Below are 19,018 nucleotides of genomic sequence, written 5' to 3'. Positions count from 1 at the left end.
CATTGCGCGGCTTTGTTTTAGCTATTTCTCGCCCCAGCCAGTTCACCACGACTGGTATATAAAATGCTTTGGTATGTGCTGTTTTGTCTCTGAGATGGTGCACATAAAAAATCCCTTGGTACTAATGTAGCTAGTTTCATTTCTAAGACTAAATGTCGGAATTACCCAATGTTTGACATCCAACAGCCGATGATTAATACATCAATGTGCTCTAGTGGTGTCGTTAAACTAAACAAACTTTTAACTGTTTGTTTACTGAAATTATTTTTCATTGTTTCATAAAGCATCATGCCTAGACTGCCCTTTTCTGTGGGAAATTTTATTTTATATGCACTTGTCTACGGACAGGGCAACATATTCCACGCCCTTTTTATACCGGATCGTCACGGAAGTGGCCGGAACATGCAAACCTCCAATGAGTCTGTCCATCAAGGGGTATAGGACTGTGTTGAACGTGGAGTGGGAGTCTGTGATAAGTCATTGACAGGAAGCGGGAGTGGTGTGTGGTGTGGTGTGGTGGGGTGGGGTGGGGTAGGGCGAGGTGGAGTGGGGTGGGGTGGAGTTGTGTATGGTGGGGTAAGTTGGCCTATGTTTTTTGTCCTCCTTTAAATAAATAAAGATAAAACTTCCTACGGGACTGGCTGTATATTACAAATCGATTAACAATGTTAAAAATGCATCAATATTGAATAATCGATTGGTTACAAATACATTATGCTATGTGTAATTTACTTTCTGCCAAACAACAATCCGAGTAAACGAGTAGAACAGCGCACTCGGTGACTCGATGATGACGTGACGAGTAGCTCTGCGTCAGGTTTGACTCGATGATCACGAGAGTACGTGACGAGTAGCTCTATGTCAGGTTTGACTCGATGATTACGAGAGTACGTGACGAGTAGCTCTGCGTCAGGTTTGACTCGATGATCACGAGAGTACGTGACGAGTAGCTCTGCGTTAGGATTGACCCGATGATCACGTGACCAGTAGCTCTGTGTTAGGTTTGACTCGATCATCACGAGAGTACGTGACGAGTAGCTCTGCGTTAGATTTGACTCGATCATCACGAAAGTACATGACGAGTAGCTCTGCGTTAGGTTTGACTCGATCATCACGTGGCGAGTAGCTCTATGTCAGGTTTGCCTCGATGATTACGAGAGTACGTGACGAGTAGCTCTGCGTCAGGTTTGACTCGATGATCACGAGAGTACGTTACGAGTAGCTCTGCGTCAGGTTTGACCCGATGATCACGAGAGTACGTGACGGGTAGCTCTGCGTCAGGTTTGACCCGATGATCACGAGAGTACGTGACGAGTAGCTCTGCGTCAGGTTTGACTCGATCATCACGAGAGTACGTGACGAGTAGCTCTGCGTCAGGTTTGACTCGATCATCACGAGAGTACGTTACGAGTAGCTCTGCGTCAGGTTTGACTCGATCATCACGAGAGTACGTGACGAGTAGCTGTGCGTCAGGTTTGACTCGATGATCACGAGAGTACGTGACGAGTAGCTCTGCGTCAGGTTTGACTCGATGATCACGAGGGTACGTGACGAGTAGCTCTGCGTCAGATTTGACTCGATGATCACGAGAGTACGTGACGAGTAGCTCTGCGTCAGGTTTGACTCGATGATCACGAGAGTACGTGACGAGTAGCTCTGCGTCAGGTTTGATTCGATGATCACGAGAGCACGTGACGAGTAGCTCTGCGTCAGGTTTGACTCGATGATCAAGAGAGTACGTGACGAGTAGCTCTGCGTCAGGTTTGACTCGATGATCACGAGAGTACGTGACGAGTAGCTCTGCGTCAGGTTTGACTCGATGATCACGAGAGTACGTGACAAGTAGCTCTGCGTCAGGTTTGACTCGATGATCACGAGAGTACGTGACGAGTAGCTCTGCGTCAGGTTTGACTCGATGATCAAGAGAGTACGTGACGAGTAGCTCTGCGTCAGGTTTGACTCGATGATCACGAGAGTACGTGACGAGTAGCTCTGCGTCAGGTTTGACTCGATGATCACGAGAGTACGTGACGAGTAGCTCTGCGTCAGGTTTGACTCGATGATCACGAGAGTACGTGACGAGTAGCTCTGCGTCAGGTTTGACTCGATGCTCACGTGATAAGTAGATCTGCGTTAGATTTGACTCGATTATCACGAGAGTACGTGACGAGTAGCTCTGCGTTAGGTTTGACTCGATGATTACGTGACGAGTAGCTCTGCGTCAGGTTTGACTCGAAGATCACGAGAGTACGTGTCGAGTATGTCTGCGTCAGGTTTGACTCGATGATCACGAGAGTACGTGACGAGTAGCTCTGCGTTAGGTTTGACTCGATGATCACGAGAATACGTGACGAGTAGCTCTGCGTCAGGTTTGACTCGATGATCACGAGAGTACGTGATCAGTAATCCTGCGTTAGGTTTGAATCGATGATCACGAGAGTACTTTACGAGTAGCTCTGCGTCAGGCTTGACTCGATGATCACGAGAGTACGTGACGAGTAGCTCTGCGTCAGGTTTGACTCGATGATCACGAGAGTACGTGACGAGTAACTTTGCGTCAGGTTTGACTCGATCATTACGAGAGTACGTGACGAGACGAGTAGCTCTGCGTCAGGTTTGACTCGATCATCACGAGAGTACGTGGGGAGTAGCTCTGCGATAGGTTTGACTCGATGATCACGAGAGTACGTGACGAGTAGGTCTGCGATATGTTTGACTCGATGATCACGAGAGTACGTGACGAGTAGGTCTGCGATAGGTTTGACTCGATGATCACTAGAGTACGTGGGGAGTAGCTCTGTGTTAGGTTTGACTCGATGATCACGAGAGTACGTGACGAGTAGCTCTGCGATAGGTTTGACTCGATGATCACGAGAGTACTTGACGAGTAGGTCTGCGTTAGGTTTGACTCGATGATCACGAGAGTACTTAACGAATAGCTCTGCGTTAGGTTTGACTCGATGATCACGAGAGTACGTGACGAGTAGCTCTGTTCCAGGTTTGACTCATCACACTTGTACTCGAGTAATTGGTCAAATAGGTGAATATAACGATTAAATTTTCTTTTTATGTAACGACACCACCAGAGCATATTAATTCATTAATCATCTGCTATTGAATGAGGAAACTCCCTACAGTTTTACATTAGTATTAAGGAATCTTTTATATATTTATTTTCCGATAGACATGATAGCGCATCGAGTTGTAAGAGCGCTCAAACTAGCGACTTGACAGTCGTAGATGTCGTGACAGCAGAAAGTTGGCCTACTTTGTCATGTCAGTTGGTAGTGCACCCTAGCATAAGGCAGATTCTGAAGCTGAACATAAATATTGATGAGATAACTGCCATGATTTAATACCAGCTGACCCCGACAGCCCAGTTTCCCCGCTTCTACCTCTTTGTGCATTGATTAACCAACATCCCCCTACTTGATTTAATTACCGCGATAATACCGCAATCAAATCGCAGTACGGTTATTTTAGTCCAATTGTCTGCCTCGATTTCCCCTAATCCGCACATATAGTGGCTGCGGGAACGTGGTAATTGTCCAACACGAAATGCCAACGAGAAACAAGCGGGAGGAACAGTAATGTTTAAGTACCGACATGTCGGAACTCGCAGAAGTTTTAATATCTTATTGGTATACAGATAGAGAGAAAACTCGCTGCACGGGTATACATGTACTCTTACCGATCAAGGTTAAAGTTAGTTTTGTTTAACGACACTACTAGAACACTTTTATTTATTGACCATCGGCTATTGGTTGTCAACAATTATGGTAATTTTCACCCGTAGTCTTATCAGGAGTAGCCCATGTGGTGGGAGCGGGTTTCTTCTCTCGACTAACTGTTACAGTAGAAATAACCAAATAGTCGTAGTTTACAATGTGCTGAGGTGTCGCTAAACACATTCCTTTCAAATTAAATGTCGATTAACCTGACTGTTTATATGTACATTGGCTAGGTTTATACATACCTTAATATGTATGTCAATATATACACGTGCCTGTGTTAGATTGTATAACCTGATGGACAGATATGAGTATGTATCGATATAGTCCTTTTTTTCTCAAAATGATACTAAAACCTTTGCCTTTTGTATTTGTTTAAACTGTATGAACATGTATGAAAAATTACCAAAGAAAGAAAAAGAAAAAAGGGTTTTGTTCCATTGTATAGGAAATGTACCGTATGTTTCCAGTTTAGTATGTTATACGGTAAACACCTGTATTAAAGTTCTACTATATTATAGAGGAAATATGTGTATCCAAGTTATGTTCTATTGTATAGGAAACGTCTTTATCCAAGTTTTGTTCTAGTGTATATACTTTGCTCAAATACTAGGTTTATTCTGTTGTATAGGATATTTTTATCCACTTTTATTCACACGTTTAAGAGTCTATATCCAAATTATATTCTGTTGTATAGGGTTATTGTATTGTATAGGCGGTGCCTAGATCTAAGTTTGGTTATACAAGATGTAATGTGTGTCAAGTGTTATACAATTGTATGGTCGGCGCTACATCAACTTTTTGTTATATTGTATTCTATTTTATTGTATAATATGTGACTATATCTGGGTTTTATTGTATGGTAAGAAATGCTATCTCCGCGTTTTATTGTATTGTATAGGAGGTGTCTACATCTAGTTTTGTTGTATTGTATAGGAGGTGTCTATATCTAGTGTTATTTTATTGTATAGGAGGTATCTATATCTAGTGTTATTGTATTGTATAGGAGGTGTCTATATCTAGTGTTATTGTATTGTATAGGAGGTGTCTATATCTAGTGTTATTGTATTGTATAGGAGGTGTCTACATCTAGTTATGTTGTATTGTATAGGAGATGTCTATATCTATTTTATTTTATTGTATATGAGGTGTCTATATCTAGTGTTACTGTATTGTATATGAGGTGTCTATATCTAGTGTTATTGTATTGTATATGATGTGTCTATATCTAGTCTTATGGTATTGTATAGGATGTGTCTATATCTAGTGTTATTGTATTGTATAGGAGGTGTCTATATCTAGTGTTATTGTATTGTATAGGAGGTGTCTATATCTAGTGTTATTGTATTGTATAGGAGGTGTCTACATCTAGTTATGTTGTATTGTATAGGAGATGTCTATATCTATTTTATTTTATTGTATATGAGGTGTCTATATCTAGTGTTACTGTATTGTATATGAGGTGTCTATATCTAGTGTTATTGTATTGTATATTATGTGTCTATATCTAGTCTTATGGTATTGTATAGGAGGTGTCTATATCTAGTTTTATTGTATTATGCAGGAGGTGTCTATATCTAGTTTTACTGTATTATGTAGGAGGTGTCTATATCTAGTTTTATTGTATTGTATTGTATCGTATTATATAGGAGGTGTTTATATCTAGTGTTATTGTATTATGTAGGAGGTGTCTATATCTAGTGTTATTGTATTGTATTGTATCGTATTATATAGGAAGTGTCTATATCTAGTTTTATTGTATTATGTAGGAGGCGTCTATATCTAGTGTTATTGTATTGTATATTATGTGTCTATATCTAGTCTTATGGTATTGTATAGGAGGTGTCTATATCTAGTTTTATTTTATTATGCAGGAGGTGTCTATATCTAGTTTTATTGTATTATGCAGGAGGTGTCTATATCTCGTTTTATTGTATTATGTAGGAGGCGTCTATATCTAGTTTTATTGTATTATGCAGGAGGTGTCTATATCTAGTTTTATTGTATTATGTAGGAGGTGTCTATATCTAGTTTTATTGTATTATGGAGGAGGTGTTTATATCAAGTTTTATTGTATAATGCAGGAGGTGTCTATATCTAGTTTTATTGTATTGTATTGTATCGTATTATATAGGTGTTTATATCTAGTGTTATTGTATTATGTAGGAGGTGTCTATATCTAGTGTTATAGTATTGTATTGTATCGTATTATATAGGAGGTGTCTATATCTAGTTTTATTGTATTATGTAGGAGGTGTCTATATCTAGTTTTATTGTATTGTATTGTATCGTATTATATAGGTGTTTATATCTAGTGTTATTGTATTATGTAGGAGGTGTCTATATCTAGTGTTATAGTATTGTATTGTATCGTATTATATAGGAGGTGTCTATATCTAGTTTTATTGTATTATGTAGGAGGTGTCTATATCTAGTTTTATTGTATTGTATTGTATCGTATTATATAGGAGGTGTTTATATCTAGTGTTATTGTATTATGTAGGAGTTGTCTATATCTAGTGTTATTGTATTGTATTGTATCGTATTATATAGGAGGTGTCTATATCTAGTTTTATTGTATTATGTAGGAGGTGTCTATATCTAGTTTTATTGTATTATGCAGGAGGTGTCTATATCTAGTTTTATTGTATTATGTAGGAGGCGTCTATATCTAGTTTTATTGTATTATGTAGGAGGTGTCTATATCTAGTTTTATTGTATTATGCAGGAGGTGTCTATATCTAGTTTTATTGTATTATGTAGGAGGTGTCTATATCTAGTTTTATTGTATTATGTAGGAGGTGTCTATATCTAGTTTTACTGTGTTATGTAGGAGGTGTCTATATCTAGTTTTACTGTATTATGTAGGAGGTGTCTATATCTAGTTTTATTGTATTGTATTGTATCGTATTATATAGGAGGTGTTTATATCTAGTTTTATTGTATTATGTAGGAGGTGTCTATATCTAGTTGTATTGTATTGTATTGTATCGTATTATATAGGTGTTTATATCTAGTGTTATTGTATTATGTAGGAGGTGTCTATATCTAGTGTTATTGTATTGTATTGTATCGTATTATATAGGAGGTGTCTATATCTAGTTTTATTGTATTATGTAGGAGGTGTCTATATCGAGTTTTATTGTATTTTATTGTATCGTATTATATAGGAGGTGTTTATATCTAGTGTTATTGTATTATGTAGGAGGTGTCTATATCTAGTGTTATTGTATTGTATTGTATCGTATTATATAGGAGGTGTCTATATCTAGTTTTATTGTATTATGTAGGAGGTGTCTATATCTAGTTTTATTGTATTATGCAGGAGGTGTCTATATATAGTTTTATTGTATTATGTAGGAGGCGTCTATATCTAGTTTTATTGTATTATGTAGGAGGCGTCTATATCTAGTTTTATTGTATTATGCAGGAGGTGTCTATATCTAGTTTTATTGTATTATGTAGGAGGTGTCTATATCTAGTTTTATTGTATTATGTAGGAGGTGTCTATATCTAGTTTTACTGTGTTATGTAGGAGGTGTCTATATCTAGTTTTACTGTATTATGTAGGAGGTGTCTATATCTAGTTTTACTGTATTATGTAGAAGGTGTCTATATCTAGTGTTATTGTATTATGTAGGAGGTGTCTATATCTAGTTTTATTGTATTGTATTGTATCGTATTATATAGGAGGTGTTTATATCTAGTGTTATTGTATTGTATTGTATCGTATTATATAGGAGGTGTCTATATCTAGTTTTATTGTATTATGTAGGAGGTGTCTATATCTAGTTTTATTGTATTATGTAGGAGGTGTCTATATCTAGTTTTACTGTATTATGTAGGAGGTGTCTATATCTAGTTTTATTGTATTGTATTGTATCGTATTATATAGGAGGTGTTTATATCTAGTGTTATTGTATTATGTAGGAGGTGTCTATATCTAGTTTTATTGTATTATGCAGGAGGTGTCTATATGTAGTTTTATTGTATTATGTAGGAGGTGTCTATATCTAGTTTTATTGTATTGTATTGTATCGTATTATATAGGAAGTGTCTATATCTAGTTTTATTGTATTATGTAGGAGGTGTCTATATCTAGTTTTATTGTATTATGTAGGAGGTGTCTATATCTAGTTTTATTGTATTATGTAGGTGTCTATATCTAGTTTTACTGTATTATATAGGAGGTGTCTATATCTAGTTTTATTGTATTGTATTGTATCGTATTATATAGGAGGTGTTTATATCTAGTGTTATTGTATTATGTAGGAGGTGTCTATATCTAGTTTTATTGTATTATGTAGGAGGTGTCTATATCTAGTTTTATTGTATTATGTAGGAGGTGTCTATATCTAGTTTTATTGTATTATGTAGGAGGTGTCTATATCTAGTTTTATTGTATTATGTAGGAGGTGTTTATATCTAGTTTTATTGTATTGTATTGTATCGTATTATATAGGAGGTGTTTATATCTAGTGTTATTGTATTATGCAGGAGGTGTTTATATCTAGTGTTATTGTATTATGCAGGAGGTGTTTATATCTAGTGTTACTGTATTATGCAGGAGGTGTCTATATCAAAAGAAAGTAGGACAGTCCAGCCGAGATCGTCATCCATGTCGACTACATCACACGGGAGCATGCGCAGTGACCTGATTACGGATGACACTAGTAGTATCAGTGCGCGCAGTGAGGCGAGCGTTGACAGTCTGGTGTTCGAGGCCAACTTCGGTAAGTTCCGGGGATTCGTGTTACGGTAATGGGGCAACGTCATACTACAGGACGCTAAAGTTATTAAAGGAAGGAGGGAACGGTTTATTTAACGATGCACGCAACACATTTTATCTATGGTTATATTATATGACATCGTTTAAGGACCACACAGATAATCCCAAAGTTACTGAAGACGTGTGTACATGGATACAAACATTCGTACGTACATACATGACTACCTACGTTCCTGCATGCTTTTTATATTTATGGATATACGATACTGAAGACGTGTGTACATGGATACAAGCATTCGAACGTACATACATGACTACCTACCTTCCTGCATGCTCTTTATGTTTATGGATATACGATACTGAAGACGTGTGTACATGGATACAAACATTCGTACGTACATACATGACTACCTACCTTCCTGCATGCTCTTTATATTTATGGATATACGATACTGAAGACGTGTGTACATGGATACAAACATTCGTACGTACATACATGACTACCTACCTTCCTGCATGCTCTTTATATTTATGCATATACGATACTGCATAATAATCATGGGCGGGTCCACGATTCTGTAGCAGGGGTTCACAGAATTATAAAAAAGTAAGTTTGACTTTGCTAAAGGCAAATGAGCCCAACTGTCAAGAGAAGTCAGATCTATATAGGGCTTCGGAAGGCAATTTAGTGTTGTATATAATTATGACCCCCCTCCCCCCGATCTGCCAATGATAGTTATTATCAGTCTAAGCATAACGCTATCCCTAACCTTGGCCCTTTTTCTAACCGTTATTTTTTATTTGAACAAATATTGGGCACTCAGTATTTCGGCCGCAATAAAATTATTTTGTAGTCGGGATATTTTGTTCGCGGAACATAACCATCGGATACATGCATGTTTATCCGTAAAAACACTTCATATAATCATTTCCTATACTTGTACTTGAATATGCACGTACAATCCATTCCGTTATTGTAAAATTTAATATGTTTGTAATTAGGAGGGGATCTAAATTGCTATTCTATATACATTATATACAATAAAATATGTATATACATTATATACAATAAACCATGTGTATACGTTATATACAATAAACCATGTACATACGTTATATACAATAAACCATGTACATACGTTATATACAATAAACCATATACAGTAAAATACGTTATATACAATAATCCATGTACATACATTATATACAATAAACCATGTATATACATTATATACAATAAAATATGTATATACATTATATACAATAAACCATGTATATACGTTATATACAATAAAGCATGTACATACGTTATATACAATAAACCATGTACATACGTTATATACAATAAACCATGTATATACGTTATATACAATAAACCATGTACATACGTTATATACAATAAACCATGTACATACGTTATATACAATAAACCATGTATATACGTTATATACAATAAACCATGTACAATAAACCATGTACATACGTTATATACAATAACCATGTACATACGTTATATACAGTAAACCATGTACATACGTTATATACAATAAACCATGTATATACATTATATACAATAAAATATGTTTTCAGTGAAAATCCATGTCTGTCATTCCAGGGGCTATCCGGCCGGACCTATACCCGCGGAAGGATATCGTGCTGCAGCAGGCGTCACTGGACACGGGTCACGGTCGACTGCACACGAGACTCAAGTACGACTTCCGCACGTCCGACGTGGTCGTTCACCTCATAGAAGGTGAGAAAGGTTTTAACACCACCGCGAGCGTCGTCTAGATGTTTTATTTGATTTAGTGTTCCTGCATTCTGCAATATTGATAAGACGCACAATGTAAGTGCCAAAACATTTTAGTGTCTGGCTGTGGTTTATTTTATCAAGACGGTGTTGGTGTTAACAAATGTCTCGTGCAACCTGCGATATAAGGTACATTGTATAACGACCACCTGTTTATGACAGACACATGTCTGTGTAATTAACTGGTCAAAGGCCGTGGTATGTATTTTTTGTCTGTGGAAAAGTGCATATAAAAGATCCCTTGTTGCGTTCAGAAAATGTAGCAGGTTTCTTCTGATGACTATGTCAGAATTACCAAATGTTTTGACATCCATTTGCCGACGATTATTAATGTGCTCTAGTGGTGTCGTTAAACAAAACAAACTTTAACTGTATAATTATAGAAATACCACTGTATTAAAAAGTATCTGACATGGTTTATTTCGCAAGTGACCTAAATTTGAATACTGATTTAAACACTGCAATGCCTGTTATTATAAAGTGTTGCTTCATCTGTCTAATGAATTAGTGTAATTTTATTTGAACTTGTGACAGAGTCCCAAGTACAATAGTGTGTACAACACACCTTCCCGACCCGATTATCGAAATCAAATAATACCAGTTCTGTTCTCTTTCAGCGCAAGACCTTCCACCATCGGAGTTGTTAGGCGGCTTCAACGACCCGTATATCCGGATTTCCATGGTGCCTGCCGTGGACGAGCGTATTCGGCAGTCGTCGGTGAAGAGACGGACTTCTAACCCCTACTATAACGAGTATTTCAAGTTCCCTGTGGCCTTCGATGACGTCAAGGATAAGCTGCTAACGTTCCATTTATATGACTATGACAAGTTTTCCCGCCACAATCTGATAGGTCAGGTGGAGATTGACCTCGGTAAAATTGAAATCAGCAACAGTGTGGAAATGTGGTGTGATATACAGAAACATCAACAGGTAGATATATACGTGACGCTAATCTATCGCTATCAACCTCTTGTTTAATGCTGTCGTGCCTTTGACAACATAGTTGTATAAAGTTTGCTATTGTTGTTTTTATAACTTGTATTTGTGTTATAGCTTCTGGACGTTTGTCAGTTGGTATGTGTGTTAGTGCTACTATGCTACTGGTTGTTGTTATATGTTGGCTGATGCATTGCTTATTTCCCTGTCCCACTCAGCGCCACACAACTGCTATATCAAACGCTGTGGTATGTGATGTGTCTCTGCATATGTGTGTATGAAACATCCCTTGCTAATGATGGAACATAATGAAGCGGGTTTTCTCTGGAGATTTACAATAATCAAATGTTTGACATCCAAAATAGCCAGTGATTTATAAAGGACTATGCTCCAGTAGTGGCATCAAACAACCTAAAGTGTAAAGTTTACTACAGTACTGTTGTTACGCAGTTGTATTGATAATTGATGTAATATACATACATGTGTATTATGTATTTTTTGTTGGTCATTTATGTTGCCAATGACCCTTGCATTATTGCTATTTGCTGTTTGCTGTTTGCTGTTTGCAGTTGCTGTTTGCTGTTTGCTGTTTGCTATTTGCAGTATTACTAATGACATTTTGTTCCCATTTCATTATTTTCGTGCTTATATTTAATTAAGGTTCAATCACGCTCAAGCACGCTGTCCTGGGCACACACCTCAGCTGTCTGGGCTGTCTGTCCAGGACAGTGGGTTAGTTGTTAGTCGTTAGTGGTTAGTGAGAGAGAAGATGGTGTAGTGGTTTTACACCTACCCAATGAGTCGTGTCGCTCTCCACCATAATCCTGTACATATCCGGTATATATTTATTATTTTGTGTACATTGTATTACGCTGATAAGTTGTAAAAACTTAGCACAATAAAGAACTTGAACTTGATTTTGGAAAATAATTTAGGCTAGCTAATTAACGCGAGTTGAAATATGACGATACAAATTGCAATAATCGTATATGTAATGACAACATCAAATTGATGTGATGCAAACCTTCGCAACACAATTACATACAATTTGCAGCGGAACTAAGTATCTCTCATTAACTTATATTACGGTTGTTTGGTATTGTTTTGTTGACGAAATAAATCGAACTATGACGTTATAAAAATGTATACAATGCATACACTTAAACATGCCGACTCACATCGCTGTTTTGTAATTCTACGTCTCTGGTTCACGCAGTTTTGTTTCACATCCACACCTTCTTCATCTTTACGTTAATTATAGCGACGTACATTTTGCGAGAAACAGGTTTTAATTAATGCCGTACTAATGGGTACTAATGACTTTGATAGAATAAAGTCAATACTGGAAGGTCTTGTAATTGTCGTCAAACTGAGAATCTGTTCTGATTTATTAACTTCAATGCGGTTTGGGTCTAAGGTTTTACTACTGCTTTACATTTTATACTTCAACGCATGCTCTATTAGGCTCGTCTGTTGCAAACGGAAGTTGAGTTGTTGGGGTGGGGAGTCGGAGGGTAAAATACGAAAGGTTTTCCGCCGTTTTCAGTTTCAAAGTCTTTTAACTTTTGTAGCTCCTGAAGACCTTGTATAACTTTCACCTAATTCCGTTTTTACTGTGCACTTGGTTATTGTAGGTTTATTATTACGGCTGTGTCCAGTGTTTTGAATTAATCTTTCAGCCTGTCGGAGTCCTGGGCGAGCTGCTAATCTCCCTGAGTTATCTCCCCACCGCAGAGCGCCTCACAGTGGTCGTGATGAAGGCGAAGGACTTGAAAGTGTCCACAACGACGACGTCGGCTGGTAGGTGACGCTTTACTCACATATGTACCATGGACTAGCTTTTCTTCAGTATCTCTCTCTCTCTCTCTCTCTCTCTCTCTCTCTCTCTCTCTCTCTCTCTCTCTCTCTCTCTCTCTCGGGGATCGATCCATATGGGTTGGCCCATTCGTTGCAGCCAGTACTCCACAAATGATGTAACAAAGGCTGTAGTATATATTATCCTGGGACTAAGATGCTAATCGAAAAGAGTAACCCATTGTATTGCTGCAGCGGATTTACCCTCTAATTACTGTTTCTTCCTTCCTTATTCTGCACCACATCTATGATACATCTGTAATATACCTTCCTACATTCCAGATCCCTACGTGCGAGTCTCGTTGCTAATTGAAGGCAAGAAGGTGAAACGCAAGAAGACTTCTGTCCGCCGAGGGTCCGTCACTCCTGTCTGGAACGAGGCTCTCGCATTCAACGTGCCCGCGGAGTTATTCCCCAAAGTTGAAATCGAGGTCAGTGTGATGGATCACGATTTGATTGGTCACGGCGAAATCATAGGACGCTGTCTGATTGGTCCGAATCGCGCGGGAATTGAGAAGAGTCACTGGAATGACATGATTCAGAATCAGAGAAAGTCGATCGCGTTGTGGCATCATCTGCGACGTTAACGACTTCACGATTTGTGACATTAACTGTGACATTACAAGACGTCAAAAGTCTGGACATAAACCGTGGACATTTCTTTCGGAATTGTGATGTTGAACAGTCGAAACAGTGACGTCTTTGTGACAAGGTGGCGAGCAGATGTGGCTTTGAGGAAGATTTTTTTATGCTCGATGGAAGTAGATAATGGGAGCATGTGGAGACTTTAATTTGCTGTCAGATGAATATGTTAAATGTTCGAGTCAGAAAACGTTTTCGCGGAACGTAGTTTACTAACAATGTGCTGTATTATCTGGCACTGAAACTTGAAACGTTTGTCAAGTTAGGTCAATGAAGACCTGGACATGTCACATGATTGAGACACACATTTTAATTGGACAAGAGAACTAATTTTAGCTGACCCTATTTGACTCGGTGTAGGTAAGACACTGGTTTTAACTGGATGGCAGATATTACCTGGTTTTGGGGAACCTATGTTTTCGATCACATTCAGACAACAATCTGCTCTATTTTCTCAAAACCAAAGCTTAATAGCTTATTTCTAAGATTTGGAAACATCGGATTGCTGACAATAATTCTAGCTGGCTGTCAGATGATACTAGTTTTATGTGTGATTAGAATTACGAGATGTCTTGTTGTTGTTGTCACTGGATGACCATATACATCGTGTTTGTTGGGAGTCAATACATCACGTTACGTTCAGCAAAATGGGCATGGACATTTGGTTCTGAATTACGTCTAAGTCGATACTTGGTGACGTCAGACGTTGAGGCAGAACGTTTGGTCAGCTGGCAGAAAGACGCTAACTTTGTGATGCATATGTTACAGATGGAACCGAATGATTCCAACTAGATGTTGGATTTCTCTAGTCGATCTTCGCACTGGGAAGCTACTGAAGAAAGCGTTTCTACGCCGTCAGTCGAAAAGTGTGGACCAACGTTACTGACATTGATCGCTGGATACAACCTGCGTCTAGGTTCACCGAGTTACGAATGTTGCGAAAACTGCGGACAAATCATTCGTCAAACGTTCTTCTGAACATTACTCGACAATAGTGTGATTGGCAGACAAACGTTTCAAACAAGTTTTTGTTGACGGTTTTGAAACTGCAACCAGCGCATCACGATACGTAGAAAAACATGTTAAATAAGCGGTTTTCATCTCGAACTGAAACAAACATTTATATATTTATTTTCTGTGGCCTTGTAGCTACCTTTAATGTTTCCACGATCTGTTTGCATGGTTGTTACCCGTCTGCTTGGGTATATCCAATGTATTTTAATGCCAAATCATTCTTGCAAAAAAAGTATTACTAAACGTATTATAGCATATCAAGAAATACGGTAAGCGAACAATACAAAATGAACAAACAATATTTACACCATTTCTTTCATCAGTAACACAAAAATTACTTTCAGGTTTTTTTCATGTTCGAAATGTCTTTAAAAATATTTAAACATTTGTTCGTGTATTTAACAAACACAAAGACTACATATTTGTTATTGCCTTGAAATGTGTTATAAATGGTGAAAAATAGCGATTGTTCACGATTACATTATTTGTTACTTTGTAAACTTTGTAAGCATATATGTTTCTGGTTGACTTAGTTTTTGTGGCGATCAGAAATGTGTTTTTATTCCAAACAGAAGAGGTACATATTAAGACCATCATTGTGTTTTAAATTCCTCTGTTGTAATAAAACTGAACCCCCCCCCCAAAAAAAACCCCCACAAAAAAACCCCCCAAAAAACCCACACCTTCACAATCATTGCACTAGACACTACAGTAACACCATGCTACAAGCAATAGACAGTTATTATAGTAAACAGAACCGAATATATAACACAACTCTTCCTTTCAAGTGCCTGATATTTACCAGCAGGAGTAACAAATGTGCACCCACACCCAGTGTGACATACTAGTAAATTAGAAAGTGTGTGCTGTCTTTGGGCTTAACCGTCACTCACTCGAGGTTAGTAAACGAATATTTGAAGAATTTTAACACGGAAATACCGAAACAAACAAGCATTATTATCTTCTGTGTATATCTGTTAACGTATCAACTGATAAACTCTATTATCCTCTGTGTAGATCTGTTAACGTATCAACTGATAAACTATTATCCTCTGTGTAAATCTGTTAACGTATCAACTGATAAATATTATTATCCTCTGTGTAGATCTGTTAACGTATCAACTGATAAACTTTACTATCCTCTGTGTAGTTCTGTTAACGTATCAACTGATAAACTCTACTATCTTCTGTGTAGATCTGTTAACGTATCAACTGATATACGTTATTATCCTCTGTGTAGATCTGTTAACGTATTAACTGATAGACGTTATTATCCTCTGTGTAGATCCGTTTACGTATCAACTGATAGACGTTATTATCTTCTGTGTAGATCTGTTTACGTATCAACTGATAAACTCTATTATCCTCTGTGTAGATCTGTTTACGTGTCCACTGATAAACTCTATTATCCTCTGTGTATATCTGTTAACGTGTCCACTGATACACTCTATTATCCTCTGTGTAGATCTGTTAACGTGTCCACTGATAAACGTTATTATTCTCTGTGTAGATCTGTTAACGTATCCACTGATAAACGTTATTATCCTCTGTGTAGATCTGTTAACGTATCCACTGATAAACGTTATTATTTTCTGTGTAGATCTGTTAACGTATCAACTGATAAACATTATTGTATACTATTCAGAGCAAAATACATGAGATTACATTTATTAATATATGTATTATCAGTCATATTCGGAACTACCTGTCTGTATGTCTGTCTGTCTGTCTCTCTCTCTCTCTCTCTCTCTCTCTCTCTCTCTCTCTCTCTCTCTCTCTCTCTCTCTCTCTCTCTCTCTCTCTCTCTCTCTCTCTCTCTCTCTCTCTCTCTCTCTCTCTCTCTCTCTCTCTCTCTCTCTCTCTCTCTCTCTCTCTCTCCCCAACCCTAACCATTCACTTTCTGTAATATCTCTGTTTCACACTGTCTATTTCTGTTTCTAGGTCTACCTGCTTCAGTCTGTCTGTTTCTCTGCCGTTCCGTCCAACCCACTCTCTCTTTCGTGTTTTGTGTTCATTCAATGCACTTGTGACCATCATTTTGATGTTTATGATCAATATTTTGTGTATTTTGACATCATTATGTAGTCGATTTGTATCCTTTCGACTGCATACAGAACAAACATACATGTACACAATGTGAATTCATTCTGGCATAAACTCGATAAAACGTGTGCCCATGAATTTATACTAAACTGACATCAACTCTTTGTTTAGCATTTACTTCTTACAGTAACTGCCAGGGCCCATGTTTTCGAAGCTATCTTACCGCAACGATTTCGAAAAACTATCGTAGGCTATGACGTCACTATGACGTGTGATGTAGTGACGACGTCTTAGCCTTCGATGGTTTTACGATATCGTAGCTCTAAGATAGCTTCGAAAATATCTAACCTGTTTTTCCCCATAGGAATGTCTGTAAAAATGGCAACACACTTGTACAGTACATCAAAGTAGGTGGCCATACCAAGTTTTAGCAAAACAACCGAATTTATTAAAACTGTAGTTGGGTCGGTGTGTTAGATTGACAAACGCTGTAATATGTTGAGAGGGTGGGGTGGGTCGGTGTGTTAGATTGACAGACGCTTTGAAATGTTTAGAGGGTGGGTGTGTCTGTATGTTAGATTGACAGATGATGTAATATGTTGGGAGGGTGGGTGGGTCTGTATGTTAGATTGACAGATGATGTAAAATGTTGAGAGGGTGGGTGTGTCTGTATGTTAGATTGACAAACGCTGTCATATGTTGGGAGGGTGTGTGTCTCTGTATGTTAGATTGACAGATGATGTAATATGTTGGGAGGGTGGGTGTGTCTGTATGTTAGATTGACAGATGATGTAATATGTTGGGAGGGTGGGTGGGTCTGTATGTTAGATTGACAGATGATGTAAAATGTTGAGAGGGTGGGTGGGTCTGTATGTTAGATTGACAGACGCTGTAATATGTTGAGAGGGTGGGTGGGTCTGTATGTTAGATTGACAGACGCTGTAATATGTTGAGAGGGTGGGTGTGTCTGTTAGATTGACAGACGCTGTAATATGTTGAGAGGGTGGGGTGGGTTTCTATGTTAGATTGACAGATGATGTAATATGTTGAGAGGGTGGGGTGGGTGTGTATGTTAGATTGACAGATGATGTTATATGTTGAGAGGGTGGGTGGGGCTCTATGTTAGATTGACAGATGATATAATATGTTGAGCGGGTGGGTGGGTCTGTATATTAGATTGACAGATGATGTTATATGTTGAGAGGGTGGGTGGGGCTCTATGTTAGATTGACAGATGATGTAATATGTTGAGAGGATGGGTGGGTCTGTATGTTAGATTGACAGATGATGTAATATGTTGGGAGGGTGGGTGTGTCTATATGTTAGATTGACAGATGATGTAATATGTTGGGAGGGTGGGTGGGTCTGTATGTTAGATTGACAGATGATGTAAAATGTTGAGAGGGTGGGTGTGTCTGTATGTTAGATTGACAAACGCTGTCATATGTTGGGAGGGTGTGTGTCTCTGTATGTTAGATTGACAGATGATGTAATATGTTGGGAGGGTGGGTGTGTCTGTATGTTAGATTGACAGATGATGTAATATGTTGGGAGGGTGGGTGGGTCTGTATGTTAGATTGACAGATGATGTAAAATGTTGAGAGGATGGGTGGGTCTGTATGTTAGATTGACAGACGCTGTAATATGTTGAGAGGGTGGGTGGGTCTGTATGTTAGATTGACAGACGCTGTAATATGTTGAGAGGGTGGGTGTGTCTGTTAGATTGACAGAAGCTGTAATATGTTGAGAGGGTGGGGTGGGTTTCTATGTTAGATTGACAGATGATGTAATATGTTTAGAGGGTGGGGTGGGTGTGTATGTTAGATTGACAGATGATGTTATATGTTGAGAGGGTGGGTGGGGCTCTATGTTAGATTGACAGATGATGTAATATGTTGAGCGGGTGGGTGGGTCTGTATATTAGATTGACAGATGATGTTATATGTTGAGAGGGTGGGTGGGGCTCTATGTTAGATTGACAGATGATGTAATATGTTGAGAGGATGGGTGGGTCTGTATGTTAGATTGACAGATGATGTAATATGTTGAGCGGGTGGACGTTGTGAATCTGCATCTTTGTTACTTATTCAGCCAGATCAATGAGTGCAACTTAAAGAGGTCTATATTCAATTGCGGCCATGTCCCACACATGTAATAAAATTAGCCTACCTCTTATACTGTTGTTCAAATAAAGATATTAATAGATAAAACATGAAATTACTGTTTTCGTTAAACAAAGATTGATATGTTATATATTT

General features: G+C 38.0%; 1 protein-coding gene across 2 annotated transcripts in view; it reads left to right on the top strand.

Annotated features, from left to right (window-relative positions):
- The window catches only part of LOC121372445 (synaptotagmin-6-like), a 64,935-nt gene extending 46,881 nt beyond the window's left edge, over window positions 1-18,054 (top strand). For both annotated transcript variants that reach the window (XM_041498751.1, XM_041498750.1), the window contains exons 3-7: window positions 8,299-8,464; window positions 10,076-10,213; window positions 10,888-11,201; window positions 12,887-13,007; window positions 13,344-18,054. In XM_041498751.1, the coding sequence (XP_041354685.1) occupies window positions 8,299-8,464; window positions 10,076-10,213; window positions 10,888-11,201; window positions 12,887-13,007; window positions 13,344-13,648 (1,044 nt within the window). In that variant the 3' untranslated portion in view covers window positions 13,649-18,054. The remainder of the gene's footprint in view (window positions 1-8,298; window positions 8,465-10,075; window positions 10,214-10,887; window positions 11,202-12,886; window positions 13,008-13,343) is intronic.
- Window positions 18,055-19,018: the final 964 nt, after the last annotated feature.

This window comes from Gigantopelta aegis, chromosome 4, assembly GCF_016097555.1.
Source record: "Gigantopelta aegis isolate Gae_Host chromosome 4, Gae_host_genome, whole genome shotgun sequence".
Taxonomy (NCBI): Eukaryota; Metazoa; Mollusca; class Gastropoda; order Neomphalida; family Peltospiridae; genus Gigantopelta; species Gigantopelta aegis.
Note: the sequence above shows the minus strand (reverse complement) of the source record. Positions and strands in the feature narration are given on the sequence as shown.